This window comes from Schistocerca gregaria, chromosome 5 (assembly GCF_023897955.1).
Source record: "Schistocerca gregaria isolate iqSchGreg1 chromosome 5, iqSchGreg1.2, whole genome shotgun sequence".
NCBI lineage: Eukaryota > Metazoa > Arthropoda > Insecta > Orthoptera > Acrididae > Schistocerca > Schistocerca gregaria.
Genome location: NC_064924.1, coordinates 139,835,683 through 139,848,535, shown reverse-complemented (window position 1 = coordinate 139,848,535; position 12,853 = coordinate 139,835,683). Strand labels below are relative to the sequence as shown.

At 36.7% G+C, this 12,853-nt stretch overlaps 1 protein-coding gene across 1 annotated transcript in view; it reads right to left on the bottom strand.

Moving 5' to 3' along the window:
* Positions 1–7,547: 7,547 nt before the first annotated feature.
* The window catches only part of LOC126273264 (beta-hexosaminidase subunit beta-like), a 182,494-nt gene continuing 177,188 nt past the window's right edge, over positions 7,548–12,853 (bottom strand). Inside the window, exon 9 of the mRNA XM_049976807.1 lies at positions 7,548–8,788. Within this exon, the coding sequence (XP_049832764.1) occupies positions 8,600–8,788 (189 nt within the window). The 3' untranslated portion in view covers positions 7,548–8,599. The remainder of the gene's footprint in view (positions 8,789–12,853) is intronic.

Below are 12,853 nucleotides of genomic sequence, written 5' to 3'. Positions count from 1 at the left end.
CTCGGAATCAAACATTACTGCTCATTAGACACTTAAATAATAATAAATTCCCATAAAAGCTTGACATGTGAGGGTACTGAAACATGACACCCTATTCTTGCTTCAGTTCAGTTTTGCCCTTACTTTCATTAGACGAAAAAAGACATAGTATTGTAGGAATAGGTTGACTCAGAGTGCTGCAGAATTATGTTGAGGAAAAACTTCCTGTCAATACTGTCTGCATTACTAATTTCTCCTTAGTTTTTGCCAGTAATTTATCTTTAGCTGCTGTCATCCAGTAATTTTTTACAATTCTGTGATACAATACTTTGCTTTTGTGATCCATACCAAGCTGATCAGTAAATGTTATTGTTAACATTTCATCATCATGGTCATATAAACCATTAACCGATTAACTATTCATTTTTCAGCTAGTGCACTGCAGGTTGTTAACAATGATTTTCCTGTTAAGTTCACATAACCTTATTAAAACTGTTTTTAGCTGATTTATGATTTTAAGATACTTCCTGCTGTTCATCTGGAAACTGGCAGTCCTATAAAATTAACTTGTGTGTATTCTGATCGTTTACTGTGGTACAGGACTCAAAAATCTGTTCAACACAATGTTTGCAACAAGATGAATTTATTCAGTTTCAATTATTTCCTTGTGATGCTCTGATATGCACAACAAGTCTGCTGAAATTCTTTCTCCCTTTCCATATTCCTGAAAGCATGAGATGTTTGTCATTTTTAATTTATAAAGCTTTTGATGTATTGATGGAAGACTAAATTAATTTTCTTTAACACTATCTATGTTGTGAAAAGGATAGAGTGCCGCTCACCATACAGCAGAGATGCTAAGTTGTAGATAGGTACAAGAAAAAGACTGTCAAACAAGTAAGCTTTTGGTCAAAACTGCCTTCATCAGAATTAGACAAAACACACACACACACACACACACACACACAGAGAGAGAGAGAGAGAGAGAGAGAGAGAGAGAGAGAGAGAGAGAGAGAGAGAAGACCATGTTGACTGAAAGCTTACTTGTTTGACAGTCTTTTCGTTGTGCCTACCTGCAACACAGCATCTCTACTATGTGGTGAGCAGCATCCTATCCTTTTCATAATAATGGAATTGACACTATTCTATCATGGATTTTCCATTGTTTGATTTTTCTTTAATATACCTGGATTTCTGCAAACTGTAGTACGAGGGTTGGAACTTTAATAGTGGCAACTCTTTATTTACAGCTCGTACAAAATAGATACATGTGTCAAAGTTATACTGACCTTCAAAGTAGTCACCAGCATTGTGTATAACTTATGGGGGCTTAAGTCAGGGGAGTGCAGTAGATGGTATAGCACTTAGCAGCCCCATCAGTCAAACAAATCAGTAGCAGCTTGCACTATACATGCATGAGCATTGTCCTGCAAAATGATGGTCAGGTCCTGCAGAAAGTGTCATCACTTCTGTCTCTATGCTGTTCATTTTTGGAATACAACCTATGACTAGCTTAGAGACAGAAGTGATGACACTTTCTGTAGGACCTGACCATCATTTTGCAGGACAATGCTCAAGCACATACAGTGCAAGCTGTTACTGATTTGTTTGACTGATGGGGCTGCTAAGTGCTATACCACCTACTGTGCTCCCCTGACTTAAGCCCTCATGAGTTCAACTCAATTTCTAAACTGAAGGAAACACTTCATGGCATTCGCTTCGTCGGGCAATGGACCACACCGCTCAAACTGTCAACACAACTGGCACTGCTAAGAGTATCCTACGACTTCCACATCGCTGGCAATGGGTTATACACAATGCTGGTGACTACTTTGAAGATCAGTAAAACTCTGAAACATGTATCTGTGTTGTATGAGCAGTAAATAAATAGTTGCCACTATTAAAGTTTCAACCCTCATATTTTGTTGCACTAGTAGCTCCACCAACTGCATCTATATATTTTTTTCTGTATTTCTGTCTCTTGCATGAATTTACCCTAAAATAGCCTAGTTAACACATTGTAAATCACTGGAATAGAATAGCTATTGCTTTTATCAGACTACATGCTAGAGGCAATTAGTTGTACAAGTAGCCCTCTACCAGAAGCATTCAGAGACAAACCGTACTATGTACGACATGACCGAGTGAGATGCAATGCATCAGTCATACCCATGTTTGAATGCCTCTCTCTCCAAGGGATTTTTCAAGCCCTGCATTAGCGCAATACACAGAATGCTTCATCTTGGGCTTCTCATATCATTCAAAGGAGAGTTCTCACCAGTCTGACTGACATTATCCTCAGTTGTATAGTTGAGATTGTGGTTCAAATAGATACCTGCAACCCCTACTATTATTATATTATCTTCTTTTACAAGATCCTTCCCATAGAGCTTAAGCCACTGGTGTCATCACCTGCTCTGCACTTGGCTTAAAAATATTAGTTGTCTGGTAATTACTTTCCAAAGAATTCTGACTTTCTCCTCCTATAACTACTAGAAAGCAATATGGCCCTTTTAATCTTCTTAAAACTTGTCTTAAAATTAAATTATGAGGCAGAATTACTGGCTAGTGCTGACCTGTAGGAGACAAAATGCTTTAGAGTACAGCCAAATGACATGACACATTAAGACTTTGGCTGTAAACAGTGGTAAAGGACAGTCTATGGAAAACAGTGTTATTGCATGTAAAACATGGTATGTGATGTACTTCATTCACATTAATTGTTGGTTCAACAATAAACTGAGAAATAGCAGTTCAGTGCCTAATTTCAGATTCTCACTAATGGTAAGTTTGACAATATGTGTGCATGTAAGAAGTAGTGTGTGCCATGTTCATACCATAAAAATGCTTTACAGGATGATTTGTAGAAATATGAGAATGATGTAGGTAACTAAAACTCAGATAAAAATCCGTAATATGTTGCTGAACACAAATATGCTTCAAAAGTTGTTGCTAAATGTGAATAATTATTTAAGCGAGTAAACAATATTGCCTCTATTACAACAGTTTACGTGAATATGTGTGACAGTGTGATGGAAAAAATATTAAGGGTCATCCTTAACATTGTTTATGTTCTGAAGAAAGGCCACAATAAAATTAATTTTATATTGTGCTGAATTGCACACTGGTTTTTGAGGTTGTTATTCAGGATGTTCATAAATGTTTACCCTGATTTCAAAATTAAATATTAATTGTATTATGATGGTAACATTTGCTTCTTGTTAGAGATCTATTAGGCAACCTATCAAGTTTCTGTACAGGTTTGTCTCATTCATCACTTTTGCCACAAGTAGCACTCTGTGAGCTATATCCCCTCCAGGATAAAGCTCAATGTGATGTGTGGTTAGAAGGAATCTAATCACTGATTACTGTACAGAAAAAGTTTGTGTCTCATTATTGAAAGAATGCATCTGATTTCAAGTTAATAATAACATGGATGGAAACATTTTTAACAATTGGGTCAGTTCAGAAACAGACAAGGAGCAGCAGACCATCTGTTTCAGATGAGACTGTGCAGGCAGTTCAAACCGCATTCACAGGATTGCCACAGAAATGGCTAAGACAAGCTTAGTGGGAACCTGAGGTGCCAAAGAGTACAGTGCATAAAGTGGTTCACAAAAATCTTAAATTGTATGTGTACAAGGTCTAAATTGTTCATACATTATAACCAGATCACCGCCAAAACAAGAACAATTTGCAATGGACATGATGAACCATTTGTAAGCATCTGTTGCTATAGGTTATCTGTGTAGAGCTGTCTGCAATCTAATTAAAAAGAATTACACTAGATGCATTTTGCTTTTATTTATAAAGCATCTTCCATGGTTATTCTGTAAATTGGATACATACATTTGTACTCATACATCTTTTGCTTGTTTAGGTTACAAACAGCACTCTCTTTATAAAGTTGGTCTACAAGTTACTTTTCATGTTTCTTTACATACACTGCTCCTTCCCTTTCTGCTAGCATTGATTGATGTCTAAAAGGTAAATTTACTTCTTGGGAATACAAAATAGTGGGAAGTGCAGGATGGAATAACAAACAAACATATTATTTCTGGAATTGTGTGTGGTTTTCTGATGAGGATGCATTTAATGTTTGTGGCTAGGTTAACCACCATGATGTCCAGATCTGAAGATCAGAGAATCCTCATGTCATACAAGAGTACACTTGCAATGGTCCAAAGATTAACATGTAGTGTGGGTTAATGTGTGATCAAGTGATTGGCCCATTTTTCTTTCTAGAAAGCAATGTGAGTAGATTTGTTTACCTAGACATGTTGGTGAATTATGCCATTTCCCAGCCACAGGATATGCAAGGCACTATCACCAATCACGAAGATGGAGCTCCGCCTTATTGGGGTATAGAAGCCCATGACTTCTTAATTGAAATCTTCCCCAACAGTTAGACTGGCAGAGATGGCCCAATTCCATGGCTGCCGTGTTCGCCTGATACTACACTATTAGATTTCTTTCTTTGGAGTTATGTGAAAGATATTGAGTACAAAACAGTAGTTCCTAATAGTGTGACATTGCAGCAATGGATCAGAGATGCCATTTGCACAATCACAACAGAATGGTTGTAGAATGTGTGGCAAGAGATTGTACACCAGCTTGATATTTTGCATATTATGAGGGGTGTACATGTTGAAGTAATTTAAATGTTGGAGAGTATTGTGTACATTAAATATTTATGTAAGGTCTGAAACTTATTGAGTAGCATAACAAGTGGTATAACACATTTCATTTACTGTAACCAGTAAAGAGTTACATTGTCTTGTAATCAGGGTAAACATTTATGGACATCCAGTACTTTATTAAGACTAAAACTGGTAATGCAAATGTTAGTGTAATAAACTGAAACAATTTGGAACTTTTAGATTTATATTTTTGAGACGTTTTACAATAATATTTCATAACTTTCCCAACAAGTCAATAGTGGTAGCCTACGTTAAGCACACTCTGTTTGAAACTAAACAGTTCCCATTGACATATTTTTAAGAATAAAATTTTGGAGAGAATTTATAATTTTAAAAGTTTGTTGTTCCTCTAGGAATATTTGAAAACAATTACTTACCTGAACTTAAGAAAAATCATAATGGATGTACTTGAAATATCTTACGAGATTTTAGTGAAACTTTCTTGTACAATTTTTCAAAACAACCAACTTTTGCTTTACCATTGTCTACACCCAAGGTCTTTACATATATAAGTGGTCATACTAGCCTAGGCTTTGGTACTATTTGTTCCTCCCTTGGGGAGGAGAGAGAAATACATTAGGGAAGGTTAAAAAGAAAGGGAAGTTCATTCAGACCCTAGGATGAGAAGGACCCACACTCTCATCCTTGGGTTTGATTCACCTCAACTGAATTTTCCTTTTACATTATTTATTTTGAACCACACTTGGGCACTAGTTCATTATATCTCAAGACAGTTCAAGATCAAATACTTGTCTCCGATAATACTCAATGTGATACAAATTTGACACTGCACAGTACTTAGGAAATTAAGAACTAAGAAACATTCACAGAAATGCACACAGCATTATTTCAGTACTTAAATACTACTTCAGTGGAGGAAACAGGGTGGCTACTCCAATGTGGAAAAAAAAATTCCCCAAGAATTCCAGATGTGATGAGGAAAATGGCATCTAGAGTCAAGAAGCTTAACAGTGAGAAAGGTTGGGTGGTGGTGGTGGTGGTGGTGGTGGTGGTGGTGGTGGTGGTGTGATCAGCATATCACAATAATGACTTCCTTCCTCTCAAATGCCACAAGTAGCACTCTGTGAGCTATATCCCCTCCAGGATAAAGCTCAATGTGATGTGTGGTTAGAAGGAATCTAATCACTGATTACTGTACAGAAAAAGTTTGTGTCTCATTATTGAAAGAATGCATCTGATTTCAAGTTAATAATAACATGGATGGAAACATTTTTAACAATTGGGTCAGTTCAGAAACAGACAAGGAGCAGCAGACCATCTGTTTCAGATGAGACTGTGCAGGCAGTTCAAACCGCATTCACAGGATTGCCACAGAAATGGCTAAGACAAGCTTAGTGGGAACCTGAGGTGCCAAAGAGTACAGTGCATAAAGTGGTTCACAAAAATCTTAAATTGTATGTGTACAAGGTCTAAATTGTTCATACATTATAACCAGATCACCGCCAAAACAAGAACAATTTGCAATGGACATGATGAACCATTTGTAAGCATCTGTTGCTATAGGTTATCTGTGTAGAGCTGTCTGCAATCTAATTAAAAAGAATTACACTAGATGCATTTTGCTTTTATTTATAAAGCATCTTCCATGGTTATTCTGTAAATTGGATACATACATTTGTACTCATACATCTTTTGCTTGTTTAGGTTACAAACAGCACTCTCTTTATAAAGTTGGTCTACAAGTTACTTTTCATGTTTCTTTACATACACTGCTCCTTCCCTTTCTGCTAGCATTGATTGATGTCTAAAAGGTAAATTTACTTCTTGGGAATACAAAATAGTGGGAAGTGCAGGATGGAATAACAAACAAACATATTATTTCTGGAATTGTGTGTGGTTTTCTGATGAGGATGCATTTAATGTTTGTGGCTAGGTTAACCACCATGATGTCCAGATCTGAAGATCAGAGAATCCTCATGTCATACAAGAGTACACTTGCAATGGTCCAAAGATTAACATGTAGTGTGGGTTAATGTGTGATCAAGTGATTGGCCCATTTTTCTTTCTAGAAAGCAATGTGAGTAGATTTGTTTACCTAGACATGTTGGTGAATTATGCCATTTCCCAGCCACAGGATATGCAAGGCACTATCACCAATCACGAAGATGGAGCTCCGCCTTATTGGGGTATAGAAGCCCATGACTTCTTAATTGAAATCTTCCCCAACAGTTAGACTGGCAGAGATGGCCCAATTCCATGGCTGCCGTGTTCGCCTGATACTACACTATTAGATTTCTTTCTTTGGAGTTATGTGAAAGATATTGAGTACAAAACAGTAGTTCCTAATAGTGTGACATTGCAGCAATGGATCAGAGATGCCATTTGCACAATCACAACAGAATGGTTGTAGAATGTGTGGCAAGAGATTGTACACCAGCTTGATATTTTGCATATTATGAGGGGTGTACATGTTGAAGTAATTTAAATGTTGGAGAGTATTGTGTACATTAAATATTTATGTAAGGTCTGAAACTTATTGAGTAGCATAACAAGTGGTATAACACATTTCATTTACTGTAACCAGTAAAGAGTTACATTGTCTTGTAATCAGGGTAAACATTTATGGACATCCAGTACTTTATTAAGACTAAAACTGGTAATGCAAATGTTAGTGTAATAAACTGAAACAATTTGGAACTTTTAGATTTATATTTTTGAGACGTTTTACAATAATATTTCATAACTTTCCCAACAAGTCAATAGTGGTAGCCTACGTTAAGCACACTCTGTTTGAAACTAAACAGTTCCCATTGACATATTTTTAAGAATAAAATTTTGGAGAGAATTTATAATTTTAAAAGTTTGTTGTTCCTCTAGGAATATTTGAAAACAATTACTTACCTGAACTTAAGAAAAATCATAATGGATGTACTTGAAATATCTTACGAGATTTTAGTGAAACTTTCTTGTACAATTTTTCAAAACAACCAACTTTTGCTTTACCATTGTCTACACCCAAGGTCTTTACATATATAAGTGGTCATACTAGCCTAGGCTTTGGTACTATTTGTTCCTCCCTTGGGGAGGAGAGAGAAATACATTAGGGAAGGTTAAAAAGAAAGGGAAGTTCATTCAGACCCTAGGATGAGAAGGACCCACACTCTCATCCTTGGGTTTGATTCACCTCAACTGAATTTTCCTTTTACATTATTTATTTTGAACCACACTTGGGCACTAGTTCATTATATCTCAAGACAGTTCAAGATCAAATACTTGTCTCCGATAATACTCAATGTGATACAAATTTGACACTGCACAGTACTTAGGAAATTAAGAACTAAGAAACATTCACAGAAATGCACACAGCATTATTTCAGTACTTAAATACTACTTCAGTGGAGGAAACAGGGTGGCTACTCCAATGTGGAAAAAAAAATTCCCCAAGAATTCCAGATGTGATGAGGAAAATGGCATCTAGAGTCAAGAAGCTTAACAGTGAGAAAGGTTGGGTGGTGGTGGTGGTGGTGGTGGTGGTGGTGGTGGTGGTGGTGTGATCAGCATATCACAATAATGACTTCCTTCCTCTCAAATGAGAAATATACCAGTCATAATCACTAGCTTAACTGAAGTTTGTAAACATCAATAATTTATATGAAACTTTAACACACTTTAAGCCATTAAGTATTTTAAAATTTGTGATTTATAAAACTCAATAAAATTCAGTTTCAAAGCTACGTTAAAAATGCAGAATTCCCTGAGATTTTACTAAATCCCTGAAATTCCCTGAGAATTCCAGGTTTTCTGAAGAATTGCCACTCGGGGAATTTCTTTACAAAAATTATTTCTCATCACTTTGTTATTTGTCTTCACACTGACAGTCCACCCTGTTGTCTTTTATACACTGTTATAATGTTTGTAGAAAGTACAGACAGAATTTTGAAACAACAGATATTAGCCAGTTAAACACAATAACCTGGTCCATTTGGGGGTTGTGCGTTTATACCACGTCTTCGCAGTCGACAGTAGTGTTCTTCAATTCGTGTAGCTGCTTCATCTATATCTGTAACATTCATTGGTGACCACAATCTTTCAGCCACTGCTGAAGCACGAGGCCATACTCTTGATTCCACATTGCTTTCATCTACAAACTGTGAATAGGAAAAAATAAATAAGATCTTGAGAGTGAGTACATACACAACTTTCTCTATCACTACTTGCTCCTTACTCAGAAACTACTAGTATATAACAGAACTGTAATACAATAAGATATTGCTGTCTTTTAATAAATGTATTTTTTGCTTTAATACATATTTCTCTGTAAATGTGTACTATGTCACCATGTAAAAAATTTTTAGAACTTATCCCATATTTGCTATTACTTGTTATTACTTATTATTCATTATGTACTACTGCTAGTTATTTTAAAAATTTATTTATTTTAGAAATGTTAAATAATCTTTAGCATATTTCATTACACAGCAGCGTCGGACACTTCCAACTATTTGAAAAGTTTTATACTTCCTAAATTTCCTTCTTGAGAATACAAAACAGTGGGAGGTCCAGGATGGAATAACAACAATATTAAAAGGACAGATAGCTACTCATCACACAGAAAAGCCATTCAGTCACAGACAGGCATAATGAAAAAGGCTGCTAAACATTTTAAACTTCCAGACACTGTCTCTGAGAGATGGGGAGCTGGAAACAGTGACCATGTGTGTGTGTGTGAATTCTGCTTGTGTGAACATGTGTGCATTTTCTATTTTGGAAGCACGAGTTTTTTGTTAGAGAGCTTATAATGTTTAGCAGTCTTTTTCACTGTGCCTGTCAGCACCTCAGCATCCCTGCTTGTGGAGATACTTTTTCTTAGTCCTGATACTGTGTACATCATAGCTCTGAGAACAGAGTAGTGTGAAGGACATAATTGTTCAAATTTTCACTTACTTGTACAGTTATTGTAGTTAAGTATAAATATCATGAAAGTGCATCTAGCTTTGCTTTGTATTCTGTGTCGAGCTTTGTATTTCATCAGAAAAGTTTTGTTATTACTTTTAAAGCATAACCTTCTTCCAAGCATAAACTTACAATTATCTATGCATAAAAATCCATATGCTTACAGGAAAATGAACAACACAGTATTTTATTAACTGTGTCTCTGAATATCAGAATTAGAAAAAATTATGACTGTGTTCCTGTAGTCATAAGGGGACAGACCAAGTTCAGAATATACTAAACTTTTCATTATTTGTGTAACTATTTACTACAGCACATGCAAAAATTCAACTAATCTCAGCTGTAGAATTATTTTACTTAAAAAGTGGCCACAGTTTGTAAAATTTTTATCAATTCATTTGTATTTATGCTGAAAATATCATGAAAAATGGTTCAGAATTGAAACAATCTGTCACTATCTGTAGTTATTTATGAAGTCATCCAGAAAGTTGTAGGGATGTTCTAACAGAACAGATGGCTAATTGTTGATGAATTTAATGCCCATAACTGCTACAAACAGTTGTTGATCAACAGTTACTGATACAAAGGGTTGTCAGAAACACTGTTCAAACATTGTGTGTGCTGAAAGTAATGAATGATCAAAAACAAAATCAACTGACTACCGCACAGATATTTTTATAATCATGAAGAATAAGGAAGCAATTGCCTGGACTGTACTTTTACAGGTGATAGAGTTCTGCAACTTACCACACACTTAGTAATAAATGACATCAGTGGAAAAATGTCCCACAAGCTCACCAACAAATAAGACAAATTTATTTACTGGCAGCAATGGACATGTACACAGTGTGCATGACACATGCAGACGGTTGCAGTTGTTACAGTGGGAAGTTTTGTATGATCCATAACTTTGTCTACATTTCACACCAAATGAACCATTTATTTCCATAGAGGGAGGAATCAATGAAAAGCCTCTATTAAGATGGAACAAAATGGCTCTTGCCTACATGCATTTTCAATTACTGCCAGTAGATACAAATGAAAGTACAAAAAACAATCATAACTCTTAGAACTTTTAGTTCCTGCCTCAGAAAGGAAAGAAGGACAGGTTGCAGAAGGCTAGAAAGAAGTGAGATCCCTCCAAACACTGGATATGAGATTGGATTGGACTGATTTGGGGGAAGAGATGAAACAGCAAGATCATCAGTTTCATTGGATTAGGGAAGGATGGGGAAGGAGGTCAGTTGCACCCTGTCAAGGAAATCATCCCAGCATTTGCCTGAAATGATTTAGGGGAATCACGGAAAACCTAAATCAAGATGATTGGACGCAGGATTGATCCATCATCTTCTCTGATGAGAGACACCCACCTGTTGTGAGCAAAAGGGGTTTCATCTTCTTTCCTTTGTTTCACACAGCTGTTCATAATAAAATACATACAAAATTGCATAAGCACTCATCACTGTCATTCACATGATACTGCTGTAAAACAGATGAAATCATTAAAATTGAACAAAGCTCCAGGCCCTGATGGAATCCTTGTCAGATTCTATACTGAATTTGTGGCTGAGTTAGCCCCTCTCCTAATCATAAATTATCGTAGATTGCTCAAACAAATAACTCTGCCCAGTTCTTGGAAAAAAGGCACAGGATACACCTGCTACCAGAAGGATAGTAGAAGTGACCCACAAAACCACCATCCAGAATCCATGACATTGATTTGTTGTAGAATCTTATAATGTATTCTGATCTCAAACATAATGAAGTATCTCGAACAGAATGACCTCCTCCAATGCTATCGAGCACAGATTTTGAAAATATTAATCATGTGAAACACAACTTGCACTTTTCTCACATGACTTACTGAAAGCTTTGGATGCAGGCAACCAGATAGATGCAGTGTTTCTTCATTTCTGAAAAGCATTTGACTCAGTACCACATCTACCCTTATTGTCAAAAATATGATCATATGGGGTATCACATGAAATTTTCAACTGGATTGAGGACTTTTTGGTAGGTAGGACACAGCATGTTATCTTGAATAGTGTGTCATTGTCCAGATGTAGAAGGAACATCAGGTGTGCCCCAGGGATGTGTGTTGGCATCCTTGCTGTTCATGCTGCATATTAATGACCTTGAAGATAATACTGATAGTAAAATCTGGCTTTTTGCAGATGATGATGTTATCTATACTGAAGTACAATCTGAGAGAAGCTGCATAAATATTCCGTCAGATCTTGATAAGATTTCATTGTGGTGCAGAGATTGTGCAACTTCCTCTAAATGTTCAGAAATGTAAAATTTTGCACTTGACAAAATGAAAAAAAAAACATAGTGTCCTATGACTATAATATCAATGAGACACTGTTGGAAACTGCCAACTCCTACAAATACTTGGGTGTAACACTTTGTTAGAATATGAAATGGAATGATCACAAAGGTTCAGTTGTGGATAAAGCAGTTGGTAGACTTCAGTTTATTGGTAGAATACTGGGGCAGTGAAATCACTCTACAAAAGAGACTGCTTACAAGTCACTCATGCAACTGGTTCTAGAGTATTGCTCATGAGTATGGACCCATACAAGATAGGACTAACAGAGGATATTGAATATATACAGAGAACACCAGCATGAATAGTCACAGGTTGTTTTAATCCTGGGAGAGTGTCACAGAGATACTGAAGGGACTGAACTGGCAGGCAGACACAAACTATCATGAGAAAGTCTATTAACAAAGTTTCAAGACCTGGCTTTAAATAATTGTTCTAGGGATTGTCGTTGGTGGGGAGGCTTGCGTGCTTCAGCGATACAGATAGCCGTACCGTAGGTACAACCACAATGGAGGGGTATCTGTTGAGAGGCCAGACAAACGTGTGGTTCCTGAAGAGGGGCAGTAGCCGTTTCAGTAGTTGCAAGGGCAACAGTCTGGATGATTGACTGATCTGGCCTTGTAACAATAACCAAAACGGCCTTGCTGTGCTGGTACTGCGAACGGCTGAAAGCAAGGGGTAACTACAGCCATAATTTTTCCCGAGGGCATGCAGCTTTGCTGTATGATTAAATGATGATGGCATCCTCTTGGGTAAAATATTCCGGAGGTAAAATAGTCCCCCATTCAGATCTCCAGGCGGGGACTACTCAAGAGGATGTCATTATCAGGAGAAAGAAAACGCGTTCCATGGATCGGAGTGTGGAATGTCAGATCCCTTAATCGGGCAGGTAGGTTAGAAAAATTAAAAAGGGAAATGGATAGGTTAAAGT